The following is a 19,498-nucleotide window of genomic DNA, read 5'->3' on the forward strand; positions in this document are numbered from 1 at the left end:
AAAATATATTTCTTTATGACGAGATGGTTTATTTTGTGATAATCAACAATTTTTTGTAATTTGTTTTCGAAAACTTATGTTGAGATATATTTAGTAAATTGTTAAACATCGAGTTTTTGGAAGAATTTAAAACGCAGAATTTTCCATGTGTGTATATGTGTTGTATTAGTAAAAATGTTTTTCTCCAAATTTTTTTACCAAATTTTTGTTGGTTTTTCATCAGTCATTATCCTCACTTCATAGGTATATGTATTTAATTTTAGATAAAAGTCATATGCCTAATGCACATACATATATGTATATGTACATATATACATACCTTTGATATAGATGAAAATAACACACGAGTATTTTTATGTGTAGATCCAAGCTCGCTTTTGTTAAAACAATTATAATTATCGTCGCTGTGGGTTATTTGCTAATAAGCACAATAATCGTGTCGATGTACACAAACATACTTCCGTTGGCATCTATGCATACTTTTAAATAAATTTTAGCATCCATTTAATTGGTCATCAAACGAAACGTTTTGCTAACAGTATTATGAATCTAGACCAGTTTGCTTATGTATATAGTACATTAAATTTATGTGGATGGTTGACTAAATAAAAAAATTAAAACAGTTTCGCACATTAATTAGCCAAGTTAGAAATTGTTTGTCTTTTACCCGACTAAACGATTTAATAGGACGTATTGCTTCCCTCCTCAGCTGCCTATATCGATCCCACATAAAAAGATCACGTTACCACCGATCGTAGCTTGATCCTACATATGTATATGTACCTGTGCTACCTAGTTGTTCTTTTGGGCTTGCTAAAATCCAACTTTTTCTCTTACTATACGACACTTATATACTGAAAAATTTTTACCATTTTTTATTATTTAATTAAAATATTTTTTTTTTTTTATAAAAACATACTTCATTCTGTAACAAAAAAACATATAAATCTAAGTTTCAAACTTTCTACAAAAATTAATAAAATTTCATTTAAATTTCGCACTTTCCCAGCCACTTTAAACTTGCACTTAACTTTAATAAATTTGTATGTATGTATAAAAAGTGTGAAATTTTGATGAAACTTTGTTGATTTTTTTAATTTGTATACAAAGTTTGAAACTTGGATTTATATATAGGGGGTTTGTTAAAGAATGAACTAAATATACATATTTTTATAAAAAATAATATAAATTATGTAATAAAAAAAGTGTTAATTTGTCAATGAATGAGCGACATATGTTTATTATGAACGCTACATAAATACATATGTACAGATGCATATTCAGCAACCGTAAAGAAGCGGCCAAAGTGATGATCAACTACAATTAAAATTCATTTCGTTTGGCGATGCCAAGAATGCACGCGCTAAATTACTTAAAATAACTGTGAAAATGCAAGTGAATGATTAAGTGGGGGAATGCATTAATTTATATAGTATGTGTATCGCCAGGCTTATGTGTGTACGAAATATGCACTACACCACCAGTTGACACAATGACTGCAGTGTCATTAATTCGCCCCCTTACATTGTTCGCCTTGTGGTGCTCGTTGTGTGGTTTCCCCAACACTGTGTACAAATCAGTAAGTACTGGTAATATGGGTTTTGAGCTGTGAGTTTAACTCTTAATCCAATTATGCTGATGTTTTTAGTTGCCGTGAACTCGACACAATTGCATTGATTTAGGCAGTAATGGGTTCGGGTGAATCACAAAAAAAAACACTTTTTTCGCATTATTAAATTAGAGCAAAGTTAACTTATAATAATGATGGGGATAATATGATTGATAGACAAACGTCATAATAAAAGCGTGCAATTTCAAAATTAAGGCATCATTTGCGATAACGAAATGATAGCCATTGAAGTAAAAATAAAAGAGAAAATTTGCAGATATACATATATATGTAAAAGTAAATCCTACAACCTGCACAGCAGGATATATATACATAAATACACAAACATACATTCATATGCATATTTGGGTGTTACAAAATTTTTTACAAATAATTACAGACACAAAGTAAGCATGAAATGCATATCTTACATAAGAACATATGTAGGTATGTATAAAAACATAATATTTCAAACCCAACAACAAGTGGAACGGAAATGCTTTTGAAATCAGAACAGAGTAGGTATTTACAAATGCAGGCAAAAACTGTCATACAATGCATTTGTGCGCATAATTAATTGTTTTGAGGTTACTGGCGCGCTAGGCCGTTGGTCGTGCTATTGGTTTTGTCAAGTTGTATTACAATCACCTGAACACACATTAACAGATTCGAAAGAACTTTAAATTTCAATAAATATGCAGACGTAATCGAGACTATCAACTTTTTGTAGCAAGTTGCATTATTGTCATACATACGATGTACTAATGTGTCACTATGCACTATGTGGGATTCGGAATTTCTTGTTATAAATACCCTGTAGGAAATTGGACACTTCGGAAGTGAAAACTCTTTTTTGTCTGTGATATTTGTTGAAGAAAGTTAAGATCATTTTATTTATTTTTTATTTTAATGTAAACCTTTGCTGCACTTTTTAAAACAAGTAACTACGCATGTATGCATTTCAGAAAAAATCCGTAGAATTATTATGGAATCCAACTAAGACTGTGGCAAAACTGCAACCACATTAAATTGCTTATTTGAATCAGCTGCGAATAGGGACTTCTGGCTCCATGGCTCAAAATAAAGATGTTAAATAGTACTGCAACAACTTGTTCTTCGAGTTATGTAAAATCGTGACGAGGAAGCATAGCTGCAAGGAAATTATAAAAAATGCAATAAATATTGCAATTTTTAAATAGAGAAGTCAATGTTTTTTTTTCAAAAGTGGGATGATGTTTCTCGTCTCCAAACCTATACGATTAGTATAATAGAACATTAGATATATATATTTTTTAAGAAATCCGAAAGTTTTTGCACTTTTTTCGAAGAACACTATTTCGGTCATATTTTTTAATGTCAAAAAGTAATTGTGTCTTAATGACATTTCAAACTCATTTTGATTAATATCAAAATGTTATTGTTTCGAAATACGATAATTCGCTTGAGTGTTTACAAACCACACTGTGCGGCGCATGTATTATATATCGCCTTTCTCTGAACTACATTCACATGATAATCAGGGGGCAGATTCTGTAGCCAGTTAGCGACAATTTTCGAATCGGTATCGGTTTTGTTGACGTGTGATTTGACAAGTGCGATATCCATCCGAAACTTGTCGCTAACTGGTTACAGAATCACCCCCCAGGAGTGTTTATTTTACCGATTTCGAAAATTTTCGATAATATCCATATTTAGACTTAGTGAAATTATTAAACCAAGTTTGGTAGATATCGATAAAGCGGTTACCGAGATAAATTTATGCATGTAGGCATAGGTGAGCGGCGCCGTTATATGGGAGTTAGTCGTGGTTATGGCCATATTTCGAAAATTTTCACAAATTTCTAAGCAATTTTCGTACCGAGTTTGGTGGGGGTTGGTGAAGCCGATACTGAGATATAGCATTTTATCAGAAGGAGTGTTTTAAGTTATGCCAAAATTCTACTTTACATACTGATTTTCCACAATTTGGATCTAGAAATATCCTAGTTTTTGCATTTTCCGAAAACACCGTTACATGGGAGGTGGATGTTGTTCCCGCCCGAGTGTGCCCATTCTCAGTACCAACCTACCTTGGATAAAGGGCAACATACATCGAGTTGTCGTGTATACGGACGGACAGACAGACCGTCGGCAAACAGACATGGCCTAATCTACTTTTTCACTCTTCATTAGGAGCATTTTGTAAAATTTCTTGCTAAGAACTTTTCTAAAGAATTGTAACTCTTTAACTGAAATTTTAACGAATTTACGCTTCTTCAAAATAAGGGTCAGAAAGACCCACTATGAGCTGAGGTGTTAAAATGTTTTATGAAAAGATTGCTCACTATATTTCTTTGTAGGATTTGAGGACGTTAAGAGTTAGATATGTTTGACATAAAATTACTTGCAATGTACGAATACTTGATACCAAACGATTTCTTAGTTATATGTTACTATCATTTGAATGAGACTGGTGGGACACTGAAAAGAATTCTCATTTTACCCTTGTGCACTCAAAGGTGAATTTTAGCCAAAACACGAACTATGTTTTTGCGTCGTAAAATATGAATTATGCGCTTTTATTTTCAATAAAAAATTAGGTTTATATAATCTTCATAAAAATATAAAAAAATATTTTTAGTTGTAACTGGTGGGACCTCTCCTTGAGACTGGTGTAAAGTAATTATGCATGAAATAAATGTTTCCATAGACAAAAATTGCAACTTCTTCGTATTTTTTTAATTTCTTTCAACAGATAAATGAAATGTAGTCATTTAAGAAGAGGTTACTACTGAAATAGTGATAATTAGGGCATATTTATATTTATGTCGTTTTCCTCTTTTACATGGAATGACCCTTCAGTTAATTTTTTCGGTATTCGGAAATATTAAAAAAAAATTGGCAATCGTGAAAAATCACCATCTCGGAAATCGAGAAAAATGAACATTAAAACTCATCTTGTGTTTATAGAACTTTTTATTAAACAAGTATTTTTTTAGCGAAAAACACAACCGACTTCTCATATACAAATTTAAGAGTACCGTAAATTTTTTCCTGATCCTATGATTGGATCTAGAGCAAATTAGTATGGGACCCCTCTGAGGTAACAACTTCCCCTTAAATTAGAATTATAGGAATCGGTTAATGTGGTCCAAAAGTTATGCGGTAACATACATAAAAAAAAAATTACGACGAATTGATAACCTCCTCCTTTTTTCCTCCTTTCTCCTTGTTGTTTTACATTTTAACGGTCTGATAAGTCTTCTCATTTTCGTTGTTTGTATTTCCGGCAAGGTAGGAGTGTGATGTATTTTAGAACGATTTTCCATCATCCCTTTCGTTCTGATAAGTCTGAGTACCAAATTCCATATACAATTATTAAATGTTCCCTTGCCTAGCCGAAATTGATACTAGTTAAAACAGATGAAAAATTTCATGTGATTTAAAATAAATGTATTTTTGCAAGTTTGTAACACTTCGATTTCCTGGAGGTCACTACATAGTACACACATACATATGTATGTACATACACTGAGGGTAAAAATATTAAAATCAATCAGAAACGTAGTTGATCTTACTATAAACTTCAACGAAAGTACTGTCTAGTGGTAAATATTCAATTTATGTAAGCGAATATAAAGTATACATTTTTACTATGCATTATTTCCCTCAGTGTACTTCATATAACAATACACTTGCACGGCAAACAGTTGCACCAACGTCAAGTATAAACAACGTCGATTGCCATAAATGTCAGCTATCGTTAGATTTATTTAAGGCCTACAAGAAAACCGGCAGCACAGCGGACAGTCGGTGGTTATGGCAGTAAGCCACCAACAGTATAAATTTATGGTGTGCTACAGGCACATTTTCTTGAAAAGAAGTGAGAAAAATTACAAAAAAAAAATAAAAAAAATTTTAACAAAAAACCACTCAATAGGTACTTTTTTACATTGTTCACATACTCGCGTATGCATACCTACATACCTCCGTCGATTTTGCGCACAAAACACAGGAAGTGATGGAAGTTAAGTGTTTTTAGTTGTTTTTGTTGTGGGCCATTTAATTTCCAACACTTTTGCGACCACACCATTTGATGGTGGATCGGTGGGTCTATTCATAGAAAGGTGTCTATGGAAAAATGGATACATACATACATTCATACTATTTATACATACATATTACATATTAGCATGATGAATATTAGCATATTACTTCATAGCGGTTGTTCATTTTATGAATGGCTAGACTCGTTTTATTGCATGTTCATTAGGGTGGTCCAAAAATGCATGTGAAAAAGTAAAGTCGGAATTTGTATGCTCTCACCCCCTAGGATTCTTCCATACCGGAAAAATATACCCCTATTTTTTATTTTGAAATCAAAAAATATTTAGAGGTCTCTCAAAGCGCTCAAAGTTTTCCTTGTATTTTATATGGGAAAAAAGAACTTTTCGTTTAAATGGTATAGAATTCTTAAAATCAATATTACTCGATCAGAAAACCCTGTTTCTCTGCAAGAGATTCCCAATAATACTACCCTAGTGTTTATTTAACCATTTTTTCATAATAATAATAGATTGGCGCTTACACATATGTTAGTGTTTGGCCGAGCTTCTCCTCCAATTTGTGGCGTCCGCCTTGATGTTGTCACTCATAATTTAGTAACTATAATTTATAGGTCCGCCAAAAACCCCGAAAAATGCAATGAGGGGACCAATAAAAAATTGTTAGTATTTAAAAATGGTTAAATAAACCATTGGGTATTACTATTGAAAGTCTCCTGAAGAGAACCTGACTTTACCGATCGAAAAATATTTATTTTCAAGAATTCTATACCATTTCGACGAAAAGTTGTTTTTTCCCATATAAAATACATGGAAAACTTTAAGCGCCTTGAGCGACCTGTTAATAGTTTTCGATTTCAAAACAAAAAATAGGGGTATATTTTTTCCGATATGGAGCAATCCTAGGAGGTGAGAGCATTAAAATCCCCACTTTAATCTTTTTGGACCACCCTAATGTTCATACATAGTAAAAAGGCATGTTCCTATATATACTGATATACATATGTTTGTACATGTATGTGTGTGTAGGCATATTGATTCTGTTATGGTCATCTGTGGTCGATGGTGGTCCCTCTAGTAGTTCGCATAAATTGGATAGCTTTTTAAAAAATAATAAAATGAACCTACGGTCAAGTCCCGCATTTAGTCCAAGCAATTAGTAGAGCATTGAACGTTGTTTGTCAGTTTTTAGTAAATCAGACAAATAACTCTCTCTTAAGTTAAGTCTTTCCTTTGAATTGTATACGCCTATCCTTAACTGCAAAATAAACCAAGATATAGCCAAATAATAGGAAAAATACACATTTGCAGAAAACATTAATAAATCCGTTGAGCTGGTTGAATGGTTGAGCTGGACATAAAATAACAAATTTTCAGGACGTTAATCATTGTGGGCAAATAAAATGCGATTGACAACTAAACAGGTTGCAACCCTACTAAAAAATAATACATAATTGCGCATCTGGAGGCCAAGCTCTTTCATTTGACACCTCATTTCTTGTAATCTAACGAACAGCCCACATTTTTTAATTTTTCGCACAGGTTGCAACCCTTTTCGAAAAATAAAACCTTACTGCAAAGCGGAAGGTCAAGCCTTTTCCTTTGACGCCTAATTTTTTTAAGTTGAATGGACTGTGTAAATCTAATGTCATTAACAAAAAATGCCCTCGTGCACCCCCACTCAAACAAAAAATAAAAACTTATTCCACATGCAGAGACCATATTCTTTCACTTGGTACCTCAGATTTTAGTCCAACAAAAGGTGAAGATCTTATAATTTTTAAAAAGTGGCAACCCTACTCAAAAAGCAATACATTATTGAACATCTAAAAGCCGAACCCTTTTATTTGACACCTCATTTCTTGTAATCCAACGAACAGTGCCGATCTAATAATTTTTTAGACAGGTGGCAACCCTATAGGATTAAAAGTACTCAAGATAATATTCCAATCGATACAGATTATTTAAAAAAAAATCTCGTATAAATCCGTTCAGTAGTTTTTGAATTCTGCGTGGTCAAAATATCTCGACTTTCCTTTACACTGTGTATAGAGGATAGTAATTTTTATATAGGTGGCAAAAATTTAAGCTTTTGTACATGCCAAGGGTGGGCCCTTTCTTTTTAGAATATGCATCTTTGGTGTTTTTCAAGCACAACAATGTTTTTCATTTAAGGCTCAATACTTTTGTAACTCGGCTATTGCAACAACCTTATTTTTATCGGTTGCCCCAATTTTTTCGCCTGCTTTTTCCGAGGGCGTACTGTATGTACTTTAAAAATGAATTTTTTTATATTTACATACATATACATTATACGCTTGGTGCGTGCTAAACCACAAATCTTATAGATTAACGGAAGCGCATTGCATTTTTTATGGCTTGTTAATCCTATTTAATTAATTTTTCAACACCGTCATCAGAGTGAATCATAGTGAATTAGTAATGAAAATACATATAGTAAACACATTTCCTGTGCTTAAGCCATTTCCAAATATGCATGAAAGTATGTACATAAATAGACAAAAAGTTCAATAAAGCAGACAGGATAGAACAACCACACATTTTTGGAGCATTTGCATAAACCTTTGGTAGAACCGAAGACAGAGAAAGGCGAATAAAATAATCAGATAAAGATAATTAATTATTCATGGATGAACTTTTCATCGCCTTATGAATTTTCAAGATTTGAAATAAGAAAAAGAGTAAAAATTTGTGCAGTGGTCCACCATTTTTTCGAGGGTCGAGCTTTTTTTGTGCAATTATCTGTTTATGCTCCCAACGATAAAAGAAAAATACAAGTTTCGCAATTTTTCGAAATTCGAATTATTTTGGAAGTTATAGCTATTTTAACATTTTTCGAAATTGTTTAGATTTTAATTGCTTTCTCGTGATAGGTAATATCGATTTTGCGCATATTTTAAACATTTGAGAATGATGGTGTTTTCTTCTAATTTTTATTTTTTTAGACCATACATTTTTTTGTTTATAAAATTTAACAATGTTTTTTTTTTTTAAATATTACTGACATCTCAATGTCTTTAAAATCGCGTTTTGGGCTAATATTGTTGTACGTTCTACTAGTAATTATTTGCAGAAAAAATATTTCCGGCAACGCATCGAGAGGAAAGTTATTCACGCTTTTCTCTTGTCGCCCAATGTATTTTGTATGGCCCGTATGCATAAAAACTAAGCAATTGCTTTTTCTTAAAATGGTGGTCGATTAAATCGAGTAAAAGGCCTCAAGTTTAAGGAAAAGGCAATTAAATTAATAAAAGGTTGGCTTTTACACAATGTGTTAGTGTTAGGCCGAGCTTCTCCTCCTATTTGTGGCGTGCGCTTTGACACCGTGAGTCACGTGCGCATCTCTTTCAAGACTGGGGCTGACCCTTGCAAATACTGGGATATGTTTACATATCTTAACAGGCATGCAGACTGCACTTGAAATATGTATGAATGAAACATTTTTCAACAGTTTTAAATGTCGGATTTTTGTCCTTTTTTCTATAAAACCATGAATTCCTTATGGGGAAAAAATTGCCAAAAATCAATGGTAAGTCCTAGCTACCTCAAACTTACACTTTATTGTACTAAAATTAAATGGGCTAAAAAGCTGCGTACTAAATTGTTTTCTGAAGAGTGTAATAAAAAGTGCAATATTGTAATGAAAATTTGCAGAACATTTTTTTATAATATTTTTTCAAAAACTTACGATGTCGAAATCCGCAATAAAATCTGCGTTTCGCTCACTTTAGTCCTGGATTTTTTCCACTATATTCGGCACCGATCTATATTTGACCATTCTTATAAGTAATTCAGGACATTTTTAGCTCTCTAATGCGTATTTTTTCACCGACGGTGCATTAATTTAGTACTTCAATGCCAATTTGGCTAGACTACAATATCGGGTAAAGAGTTCATTAGTACTTAGTATTTAAGCTATTTTTGCTCTTTTTTTCTTAAAGCTTAAAATGGTCATTACTTAACACTTCAATCTATTTATGAAGAATTGTTGTGGTTTTATGAAACACAAAATCGATGCCAAGGGTTGATTGTCTTTGGTTGTGTTGGCTTGCGGCCACAAGCTGCCAAAACTGCAACGCACCACCTCGCTGCCTTTGGGCAACTCCATCCCTTGAATATGTATCTGCATCCTCACCCCTTTTAAGATATGTACTCATATGTAATGGTTTTTATCACCAGCTGCACGTGTCGGCATCTGTGCAAAGAGTCGCGTGCCGCCGCCAGTATGACTGGAGACCGGCGCTGACAACTACGATATGCACGCAGACAGTAAATCCGAGCAAGGACTACATATTATGTAGACTTGCGAGTATGCATGTGCCACTACTATCAGCACGTAAAAGTGGTCATAATGGCGCATTTGTCGACTCGCCAAGAGACTGCGGAAAATACATTACGCTCGTTGAGATTTAATATTCGAGCGATGAGTCATACCTACCCCACAAACATCCAGTCGTCTTGGGCGTCGGAGCATACTTAGTAGAGCAGCATTTTAGCGACCTCCACAACTCTTAGCTCGATGACGCCATCGACTTTCGTGGTTATGCTCCGTCTATGCTGCATAAAATGCCAAGCTTTTTGGGGTTGATTTGCTACTGCATAGCTACAGTATGTGAACAGTATATGAGATGGGCGTAGGCCTACTTGACGCTATTTACCTACAATTGTTTAGTATTTATACATACTACCGTTGTGACTCACCTGAACTCGACTCCTGCGCTGTGTCGCGACGCCTTGAACCGTCAAGTTGCATTGAATACTCAAATGATTTTCCATTGAACCACGAAGTACTCTCAAGGGTACTTAGTTTGGAAACAAATGTTTTGTGGTTAAATTTAAAACATTCGTAAATGGACCCCTTTGCAACTTCATGGCGATGCAAATGAGGTGTTACGTTGTTTGTTTGGGCCTTCAATTAGCCTCCTTTGATTATTCGCACTTTTACTATCAGACATTATTTACCATTGGCTTGGATTTATAAATACAGTTTACATATACATATAGAGTATAAATACACATACAAATATTGAATGGTTTAGCTTTTCGCTTTTATTTCGCACTTATCAGTTCATATAATGATAAAAGTTATCTTTTAGTTTGCTCACTTTCCAAATACAAATATTTATGAGCATGGGACAAATTAAAATTTTACTTTTGTATTAAAAAGTCGATTGTAATTTGAAGTAACTAGTTCCAGAATATTTCGTTTTGGACTCTAACTACTAACTAATGTGATAGTGGCTGGCTCTGAGTAGAGATTCAAGTAACATTTTCGCGAATGGGTCGAACTTGCATGATAAAAAAATTCCAAACTACATGTCTCCGGCTTGGAGAAACGTGACGAATTGATATGGTCTAACAATTAGAAAAAAATTAATAAAGTTTCTGCAAGACCATTTTCTGGGTTGAAGTGTCTGCAAAATATCGTTGATTTTTACAAAGTTAGAAAATGTGTTGGATATTTTTTTTATAGAAGAAAATAATAACATCATCGGCAACAGTAACAAAAATATTTTAGATTAGAGATTTAAGAAAGCTTTATTTAAGAAATATTTTTAAAGTGGCCTGCCACCTGTTTAGAAATTCAAAATCAATTTGATCAACAAGTTAAATTAAATAATTTAAAGTGGGTATCAAAATAAATTTTGCAATATGGTAGCCAAAGGAACGAGGTGTAAAAAAAGATTTATTTCGACCACTTTTTTGAGCATTGCCATATATGTATTCTAAAGTCAAATCTTTGTTTTCATAAGTTAAATAAAGTATTACGATATGTATGTACATAGCAAGTTAAATATACGCTTGCAAAAATTAAATAGGGCGTTGGCACGCAATGTGCACATCGGGAAAATTCCGGTATACCCAAGCGTAATATAAGCAAAAAGTACAAACTTTCGAAACGATGTTCATTAGTATTTATAGGGCTATTTGTAAGTAATAATCTACTTAAAATATCATACATAGCTTATCCATTTGCATAAGACTGCTTCACTCCCCATACAAAAAAAAAAAAAAATCGGTACTCTTTTTCCATTGGAATTATAAAATCTATTATATTTAAGACTTTCAATAAAATATATCGGAAAAATACTAAGACTTAAGCGAGCTGGACCGATTTGAAATTACCTAAAACAATGGAGTTTTTTTTATGACTAAAAATAGTTTCTTATGATTTTTTTGAAAAAAATCTCCTCAAATGACTAAACGGTTCCAGCTTAAAAAATTTGCATAAAAAAATTGGGACTCGAATGACTTTTTTTTTTTGCACAGAAATAAAAAGAGTGAGAAAATACCTTGCTACCTCATAAGTCTAAATCAAAATAGTTTAGGCCCAGGTATTCAAGGTTTTCGTTAATCAATCTTAAAAAAAAAGTTAAAAAAAAGCATAAAAAATCTATTATTACGATTCCGTTGAAAAGATTTTTAAATATTTTTATGCAGATTTTTTTTAGCTTAATCTGTTCTGTCATCTGAATGGATTTTTTTCAAAAATTTCTTTAAAAAAATATTTTGATTCATAAAAAACTCTTTTTTTTTGGGTATTTTCAAATCTGTCCAGCTCACTTAAATATTAATATTTTTCCGAAATATTTTGGTGGATGTCTTCAAGTATAATAAATTTTGTAATCCCGGTGGAAAAATTGCAACTTTTTCTGTGATGCAGTCTAATGTACATATGTACATATTGAATACTTTTTACTTCGTTTTTCAAAATTAACTCAACTAAATAAATTTTTCCTTTCGTTTTTCAGGTAAATTCTGAACAACATGGCGACAAGTCCAAAGCCCGTCAAGAAGGTGCCTATACATTTGCAGGTAAGTACAATTACTGCAAAATGTTGTAGATACTCCTTCTCAATAACAATATTTCAACATTTCAGAGCTCTCAGAATCGCGTCTATATCAAGAATGGACACATCGTAAATCACGACAAGTCATTCAAGGCTGATATTTACATTGAAGATGGCATAATCAAGTAATTATTTATTATAAGAGTGTTTTTTTTTTATTGCTAATGTGTGCCTTTGAAATATTCAATAGATTTGTGGGCCCCGCCTCTGAGATTGTTGTGCCCGGTGGCGTACGCATAGTGGATGCTGCTAATAAGTTGGTGTTGCCTGGTGGCATTGATCCACACACCCATATGCAGTTGAAATTCGGCGGTTGTGTGGCAGTAGATGATTTCTATCATGGCACCAAAGCGGCTGTAGCCGGTGGCACCACCACCATTAGTGAGTATTATTTAATACCACAAAATACTATTATGAAAATAAAGAAAGAAAGTATATGTACATACGAGTAATTCAACTTTAATGCACAGTCGACTTCGTGCTACCCGACAAGGGCGAGTCTCTGGTTGAAGCCTACGACAAATGGCGCGCTTGGGCTGACCCCAAAGTTTGCTGTGATTATGCGCTCCATGTAGGTATCACTTGGTGGTCCAAATCTGTGGCCGAGGAAATGAAAATTATGTGCGAAGAGTTGGGCGTGAATTCTTTTAAAATGTTCATGGCCTACAAGGGTCTCTATCAGTTGAATGATTCCGAATTGTTGGATGCTTTCGAGCGTATACGTTCACTGAATGGTGTGGCGCAGGTATTTGCTTGTAATTGTTAGCCAATGCCTAGCTAAACTAGCATTTATTTTTTTTTAGGTGCACGCTGAGAATGGTGATATTATTGCTAAGAATGTGCAAAAATTGTTGGCCGCCGGTATAACTGGTCCAGAGGGTCATGAACTCTCGCGGCAAGAGGAAGTGGAAGCTGAAGCAGTGAATCGTGCCTGTATTCTGGCACATCAGGTATGTGGTTTGGTTAATTCGACTGCACTGATAATTTTGTTTTAAGTACTCGCAGTTACACGCATTTATTGAACATTAAATGTTCGCATACATGTGTAGCGATAAATATTGAACAAATCACTACACAAACAACGCATACATAAAACATACATTTGTATGTATATATTTACACATTACGGATCGGTTAAGTTCTGTGAGAATGATGATATTTCATTTGAATTTATTGTAAATCCAAATTGTAGAAATGGTCATGGCATGAGATTATCTATATATAGTTTTATTTTTACCCGTACAAATGGGTCCATGAGAAATTTTTATGAAACCGTTTATCACTTATTTGAAAGCTTTTTTTGCACTTACATATTTTTTATATGTACATACATATTAAAATTTTTTTCTTACTGTTAATATGTAATGCCTTTAGTACCACATATTTATTTATTTAGGGAATTAAAATTAATTGTTATATTCGCTAAAAGTAAAATACAAAATATTGCCCATCCGACACGTTGGTTCACCTAGCTTAAAGTGTTTAACACTAAATAGGATATATATCGTTAGCTTAGAGTGCAAAGTTACTAAGTCCACTTTTTATGAAACTTCATATTTTGATATATATTAGGCTGGAGATATTAAAAATGCATTGTTTCGAAAAAGATAAAAGAACTTGCTTTATTTTTTTCTCGTTTATATTCAATGAATGAAAAATTTGCTAAGTATAAAAGAGGCACCCAAAATCCGACAAGGCCAAAATAATACGAAATCTTTTAATACAGATCGTATCCGTTTGTTTTGCTTTGTGTTGTGTTTAAACTTTTGCGAAATACGTGCAGAAAATGGCTATGAGAAGGTTTTTACTCTCCTGTAAAATTAAAAAAAAATGTACTTAAAAACTTTTTACTCTAAGCTAGCGATATGTATGTACGATAGTGTATTATATGCGAACACTGCTAGGATAATCGTTTAATTAAAAAAGGGGTAAAAGAGCAAATACGCTAACCACACTCTATGGGAGCATCAAAAAAAAAATATTCTGAAGGTAACTCATACGACCTGTCGCACAGGGTGTCGTGTGGACAGAATTCATTCTCGGATATTTAGAAAAAGTTAACTTATTAATATAAAGCATATCCCCAAAGCCCTGACTGACAAGTTTTTTAAGTCCTACATTTTGCTGAGGAAGTGTAATAGTGGTCAGAAATTAGTTTATAATCATACTGAAACTCAAAAAGATTGATACACGTGATATAAATCTTCCCCTCTAAAGCTATATCCAGCCGAAATTTAGCGAAACGGCCAGCGAGAAAAAATGAAGTGATCTTTGCTTAGATGCCAATATAATCTGGTTTGGAACTGACAAGTTTACATTTAAAATATACCCTGCCTTTTTAGTACCCAAAATTTCTACAACTACTTGGAGGCCTTGAAAAAAATCAAGGAAATGTCGTTCAGGCCTAGAGCTGCTGCCAAATAAAACTTTGCGGCTTTGCGTGATATTTATAACTTTATCAGCAAAGCGCCAGATGCAAAAGGTATGCCACAATCAATGCCAAGAAAACAATTTTGTACTGCTTTTTTACTCGTCAAAATTGCTGGGGATTTTATATATTTTGCTTTAAAAATATCAGCAATGTAATTAACCGCTGATGGTAGCAGAGGAAGAGGGAGGCCCCCACTGCGATGGAAAGATCAGGTGGAGAAGGACTTGGCTTCACTTGGCGTTTCCAATTGGCGTCAGTTGGCACAGAGGAGAAACGACTGGCGTGCTTTGCTGAACTCGGCCAAAATCGCTTAGGCGGTTACAGCGCCAAAAAAGAAGAAGAAGAAGAATTAAGTTTTATGTTTCTACATGAAAACTTAAATTTGGACGAAACAAAATAAATATTAAACCCGCTGATTGTCAAAGCGCGTAAAAAGATGGGAGTTGGCCATTTGTCAAAGATATGACGAATAAATCGATGCGACGCTAATTTTTTAACAATTTTTTTTATGTATAAGTAGCTGCCATATGTAAGCTCCCAGTAGATTAATCCGCTGTCTGCTAAGGGTATTACACTCGCATGGACAGATGTGTTGCACTGTCACTCCTTTCTTTCTGCATCCTACGGATCTTATTATTCACCAGAGCCAGTTTAAAAGCGTGCGTTGCCCTTTTGAGAGATAGGAGAAGCTTCCTAGCTTTATGTTATACGCTATGCACATAGTCCCGAATACTTTGCAGCATTGTGTTTTGGTTCACACCTTCTGCTTCTTCCAGATCATGGACAGGTGGAACTCTGTATAATCGCTTGGTGGCAGTGGCGGATCCAGCTGGTGCTTCGGGTGTTAAACTACGTGTCAGTCAGTGGCGGACGCACGGGGTGTGTTTTAATATGGCGTCTATGTACTAAGACATTCCCCGTGGGTCCGCCACTGACTGATACGTAGTTTATCCCCCAAAACCTCCCCCTCGCTGGATCCGCCCCTATTTGGTGGTAAATCGGTACTTGCTTCCATCAGCATAATTTCCGACAGAGCGCCTTCTTCGACAAGCCTGTCCGTATCTTCGTTGCCCGTGACGCCGGTTTCCCGGAACCCACTACATTGTACGGCTGTATCAGTATGAAGCAAAGCCAGAGCTGCCCTGCACTCCGCCAAACTTCTTGAGAAAGTGCTGTGCGATAGTAGAGCTTTATCGCAGCCTGACTGTCGATATACAGATTTACCTATTTATTCGCTACGATGCTGCAGTCCGGCCGATCTCTATACAATAACCGAGCCAGACTATAATGGCTTCGAGGTTCGTCCCAAATTGCAGATCCGTGTTCATGTAGTTAATCCGTCCGCTTAGAACCTACACACAAACTGGGCCGTAGCATACAGCCTAGCCGCAGTATTTGACCCTTTTTATTGGCTCATAGGCGCGCAGGCAAGAGATGCAAGAAGGTGTAAAGTGCTGCCATTGGCGAAGATCTAAGTGCCCCTATCGTGTCGATCATTGATAGCATATATGTATATACTTTCTGTTTGTTTAAGAAATGTTTTCCTTTCCATTGCGGTCCACCAAACCAATATCTCACGGAAAAGTATCGGCAGTGAAGATGCAGTATGAACGAGAAGGCTATAGGCCCTATATGTAGCCCAGCATTATTTTTCACGCATAGAATGCCTCTGATGCCTTCTTTGTCCTTTTCTTCACCTTGAGGCGGCACGATATCTTGCTCCAAGTATTATTTCGAGGATATTGGCGCTTTGCTCCAGCTGGAGAGTCACCCTGCTTCGATTGCTCAAAGATAATACTTTCTCCCTTATTGCTTGGCTCATATGTAGAAACCATAGTAGCGGCGATAATATACCCCCTTGTCGCGTACCTCTATTAACCGGTTTGGTCGTTTTATGCCACTGCGTCCAAACGCTTTTGCGATTCAATACACTGCTTATCCAATTCGAAATCACAGAAAAAACCCCTATCGTCGTCATTACGTTTAAAATGGCATGCTTTGCGACATTGTTAAAACCCCCCCGCTATGTCCAGGAAGACACGCAACACGAATTCGTCTAACAATATTGTGTAAGGCGGTATCTACAGATCTTCTTTTTATGTAAGCATGTTGTGGTTTTAAGAACGTGCACCACACTACGTTTTATTTGACGCATATATCTATTCACCTCTCCCAGGCCTTTTGAAGAAATTATGTTAGGCTAATGGGCCTTGGGGTATGCCAGACCACTTGTGCTCATTTTTACCAACAGTAAGTTCTCCTATTCGTTGGAATGTAGGTCAGCTTATAAAAGCCTTCAAAAATGTTACAGAGCCAGCCCCTGGTCTTCTGACCCGGCTTCTGCAACATCGCAGGAAAACTGCTATCCAGAGACTTATACTACGGAAAGGAGCTAAAGGAGCAGTCTGGATGGCGACTCCAATTCTCTTCCACGGCTACCGTCTCCTGTGATGCATATTGCAGGTAGCGCGAGGTGGAGTACCCGGATCCTCGACCGCAGAGAAGTGAGCCTGTAATAATATTTTGAGAGATTGAGTCCACTCCCCAGCGTCCCTTTTAATGAGTCCCTGGGTTAAACAACCCTTGGATAGGACCTTCCTTAGCCTTGTTGCCGCACTGGAGCTCTCGATTCTACTGCAGAGGTTCCGTCATGATTTTATTTTCTCACTACGTACGGCTTTCTTGTAGATCTCTAGGATCTTTAGAAGATCCGCACACTTAGCTAGTTAAAATACTTTCTCACCAGTTTCCAAAGGGTACTAAGTTCGGACCTCCACCAAGAGCTAAGGGCCCATCCACATAGAACTTTGGTGTCGCGTTGGCATGGCGTTGCTTCAGCAGCTGACTATGAATACATGCACTCAAATGCAGTAGAAAGATGGCCAACTTACAACTTTTCGCGTGCATCGTTCGTCAGCTTCAGCAGATAAATAAAATTGTGGGATAATTTTTCCCTGTTAATAACATGTATTCAAGAAATATCGTTTTTCATGCATTTATTTATAAGAAATATTAATTTATGCATCTGTTGTTAATATGTTGATTTAGAGGCCAAATCATTCGCTGCCAAGCCTTAATTTTAGCTAGCATACTTTTAACGTGCGTTCTGTCAAATCAACGCAAACGCCAACGCTAGCGCGAATGTTCTAGATGGGATTTGGCCATCTTTTCGCTTCGCTCTGCAGCTTATCTGTCAAAGCGAATCTGTTACCCAACGCGAAGCAAGCGTTTTATCTGACATCAGCTTTAGTCCTTCCGTTAGCTTTCTTTAGAAGAGAATTTTTGCATTTGTAACAAATGGGAGTGCTTTGAGTTAATACGCTTCTCATTATAGTTCGAAATTAATAATTTGAGGTTTATTTCTCCCTAAAAGAGGTGTGGCTTTTTCCGCTAAATTTCGTGTGTAAATATGTACATTTGTTAGCTATACAGGTCAATGGATGTTTTTGGTTTAAATTTTCAAAATTTTTTGCTCATATTTAAGCCTCTATTATTTACTTTTATATAAAATTTTACTATTTTTTTATTATTTTCTTATTTTCCATTTTTATTTGTACTTGTTACATTTTGCACATACACCTCCCGACCACCCAACATTTACACAATGCAAATATACAAACCGATGCATCAAACACCACTTCCAAACCAATATCCCACAACCCGTGTACCTCCTCGACCTCGCATAGTCCGATTGTCCATTGTATGTAGTGCATGTAATGAGTAAATCGGCGGGCATTGAAGTGGCCCGTGCCCGCAACCGCTACAAGAATCAGGGTATTTACGGTGAAACTCTGGCTGCGGCGCTTGGCACCGATGGCGCGCACTATTGGCATGAATGCTTCCAACATGCAGCGGCACATGTGCTCAGTCCACCGCTGCGTCCCGATCGAACAACACCCGAGTTTATGATGAAGCTTTTGGCGAAGTAAGTTTTGAAGGGCGTACAGAAGGGAGGGTTAATTACAAACTAACAAAGTTGGAAAAAGAGTTAACCTCACTAAATTGACCTCACTTACATAATTGTTGTTGCAATTTGTTTGATTCAAAGTGCACGTTACTAATACAACCATTGCATGCACTTTGGCTTAGAACTCGTTTCCTCGGAACGGTAACATTTTAGCACCCATTCAATATCTAATGATCAATATGTATGTATAGGCATTTACTAAACACATGTCTATATAGAAATTTAAATCGTTCGTATGTGCATATGTACGTAATTATGCCTAATCAATATTTATGTATGTCATTAATTATACGCTGCTGCAATTAACCCATTTAATTGTTTGTAATTTGCCTAACCATTTTGTTTGTTTGTTTGTTTGTCTCGTTTGGTTTTGTCTATTTTTTTGTTTGTATTCTCTTTCTCACGCTCACTCACACACATGCTAACCAACCACCCGCAAATATTCACCCATCAACGCTTAAATGCCATTTGAATGGCGGCTACGCAGATGAAAACGCCGCTCTATGTGACGCGCATCACTTCGAAATCATCTGCGGAAATTATTGGACGCGCTCGTCGTAGCGGCTATGTTGTATT

The 19,498-nt window shown here is 35.5% G+C and overlaps 1 protein-coding gene and 1 long non-coding RNA gene across 3 annotated transcripts in view; one reads left to right on the top strand and one right to left on the bottom strand.

Annotated features, from left to right (window-relative positions):
• The window catches only part of LOC118745677 (dihydropyrimidinase-like), an 84,268-nt gene extending 64,770 nt beyond the window's left edge, over positions 1–19,498 (top strand). Inside the window, exons 2-8 of one of the 2 annotated variants that reach the window (XM_036479251.1) lie at positions 12,426–12,489; positions 12,555–12,649; positions 12,715–12,905; positions 12,995–13,269; positions 13,328–13,474; positions 18,642–18,880; positions 19,410–19,498. In XM_036479251.1, coding sequence (XP_036335144.1) covers positions 12,442–12,489; positions 12,555–12,649; positions 12,715–12,905; positions 12,995–13,269; positions 13,328–13,474; positions 18,642–18,880; positions 19,410–19,413 — 999 coding nt within the window. In that variant the 5' untranslated portion in view covers positions 12,426–12,441 and the 3' untranslated portion in view covers positions 19,414–19,498. Of the gene's footprint in view, positions 1–12,425; positions 12,490–12,554; positions 12,650–12,714; positions 12,906–12,994; positions 13,270–13,327; positions 13,475–18,641; positions 18,885–19,409 lie in introns of those variants that run through there. The other variant, XM_036479260.1, reaches the window with a different exon arrangement.
• LOC118745684 lies at positions 9,501–10,371 on the bottom strand. The gene is made up of 2 exons (XR_004993682.1): positions 9,632–10,371; positions 9,501–9,545 (listed from the first exon to the last, which is right to left on the bottom strand). It is a non-coding gene; the product is annotated as an uncharacterized LOC118745684 (long non-coding RNA).

Source organism: Rhagoletis pomonella, unplaced genomic scaffold, assembly GCF_013731165.1.
Source record: "Rhagoletis pomonella isolate Grant_MI unplaced genomic scaffold, Rhpom_1.0 Rhpom_scaffold_00001, whole genome shotgun sequence".
Classification (NCBI taxonomy): Eukaryota; Metazoa; Arthropoda; class Insecta; order Diptera; family Tephritidae; genus Rhagoletis; species Rhagoletis pomonella.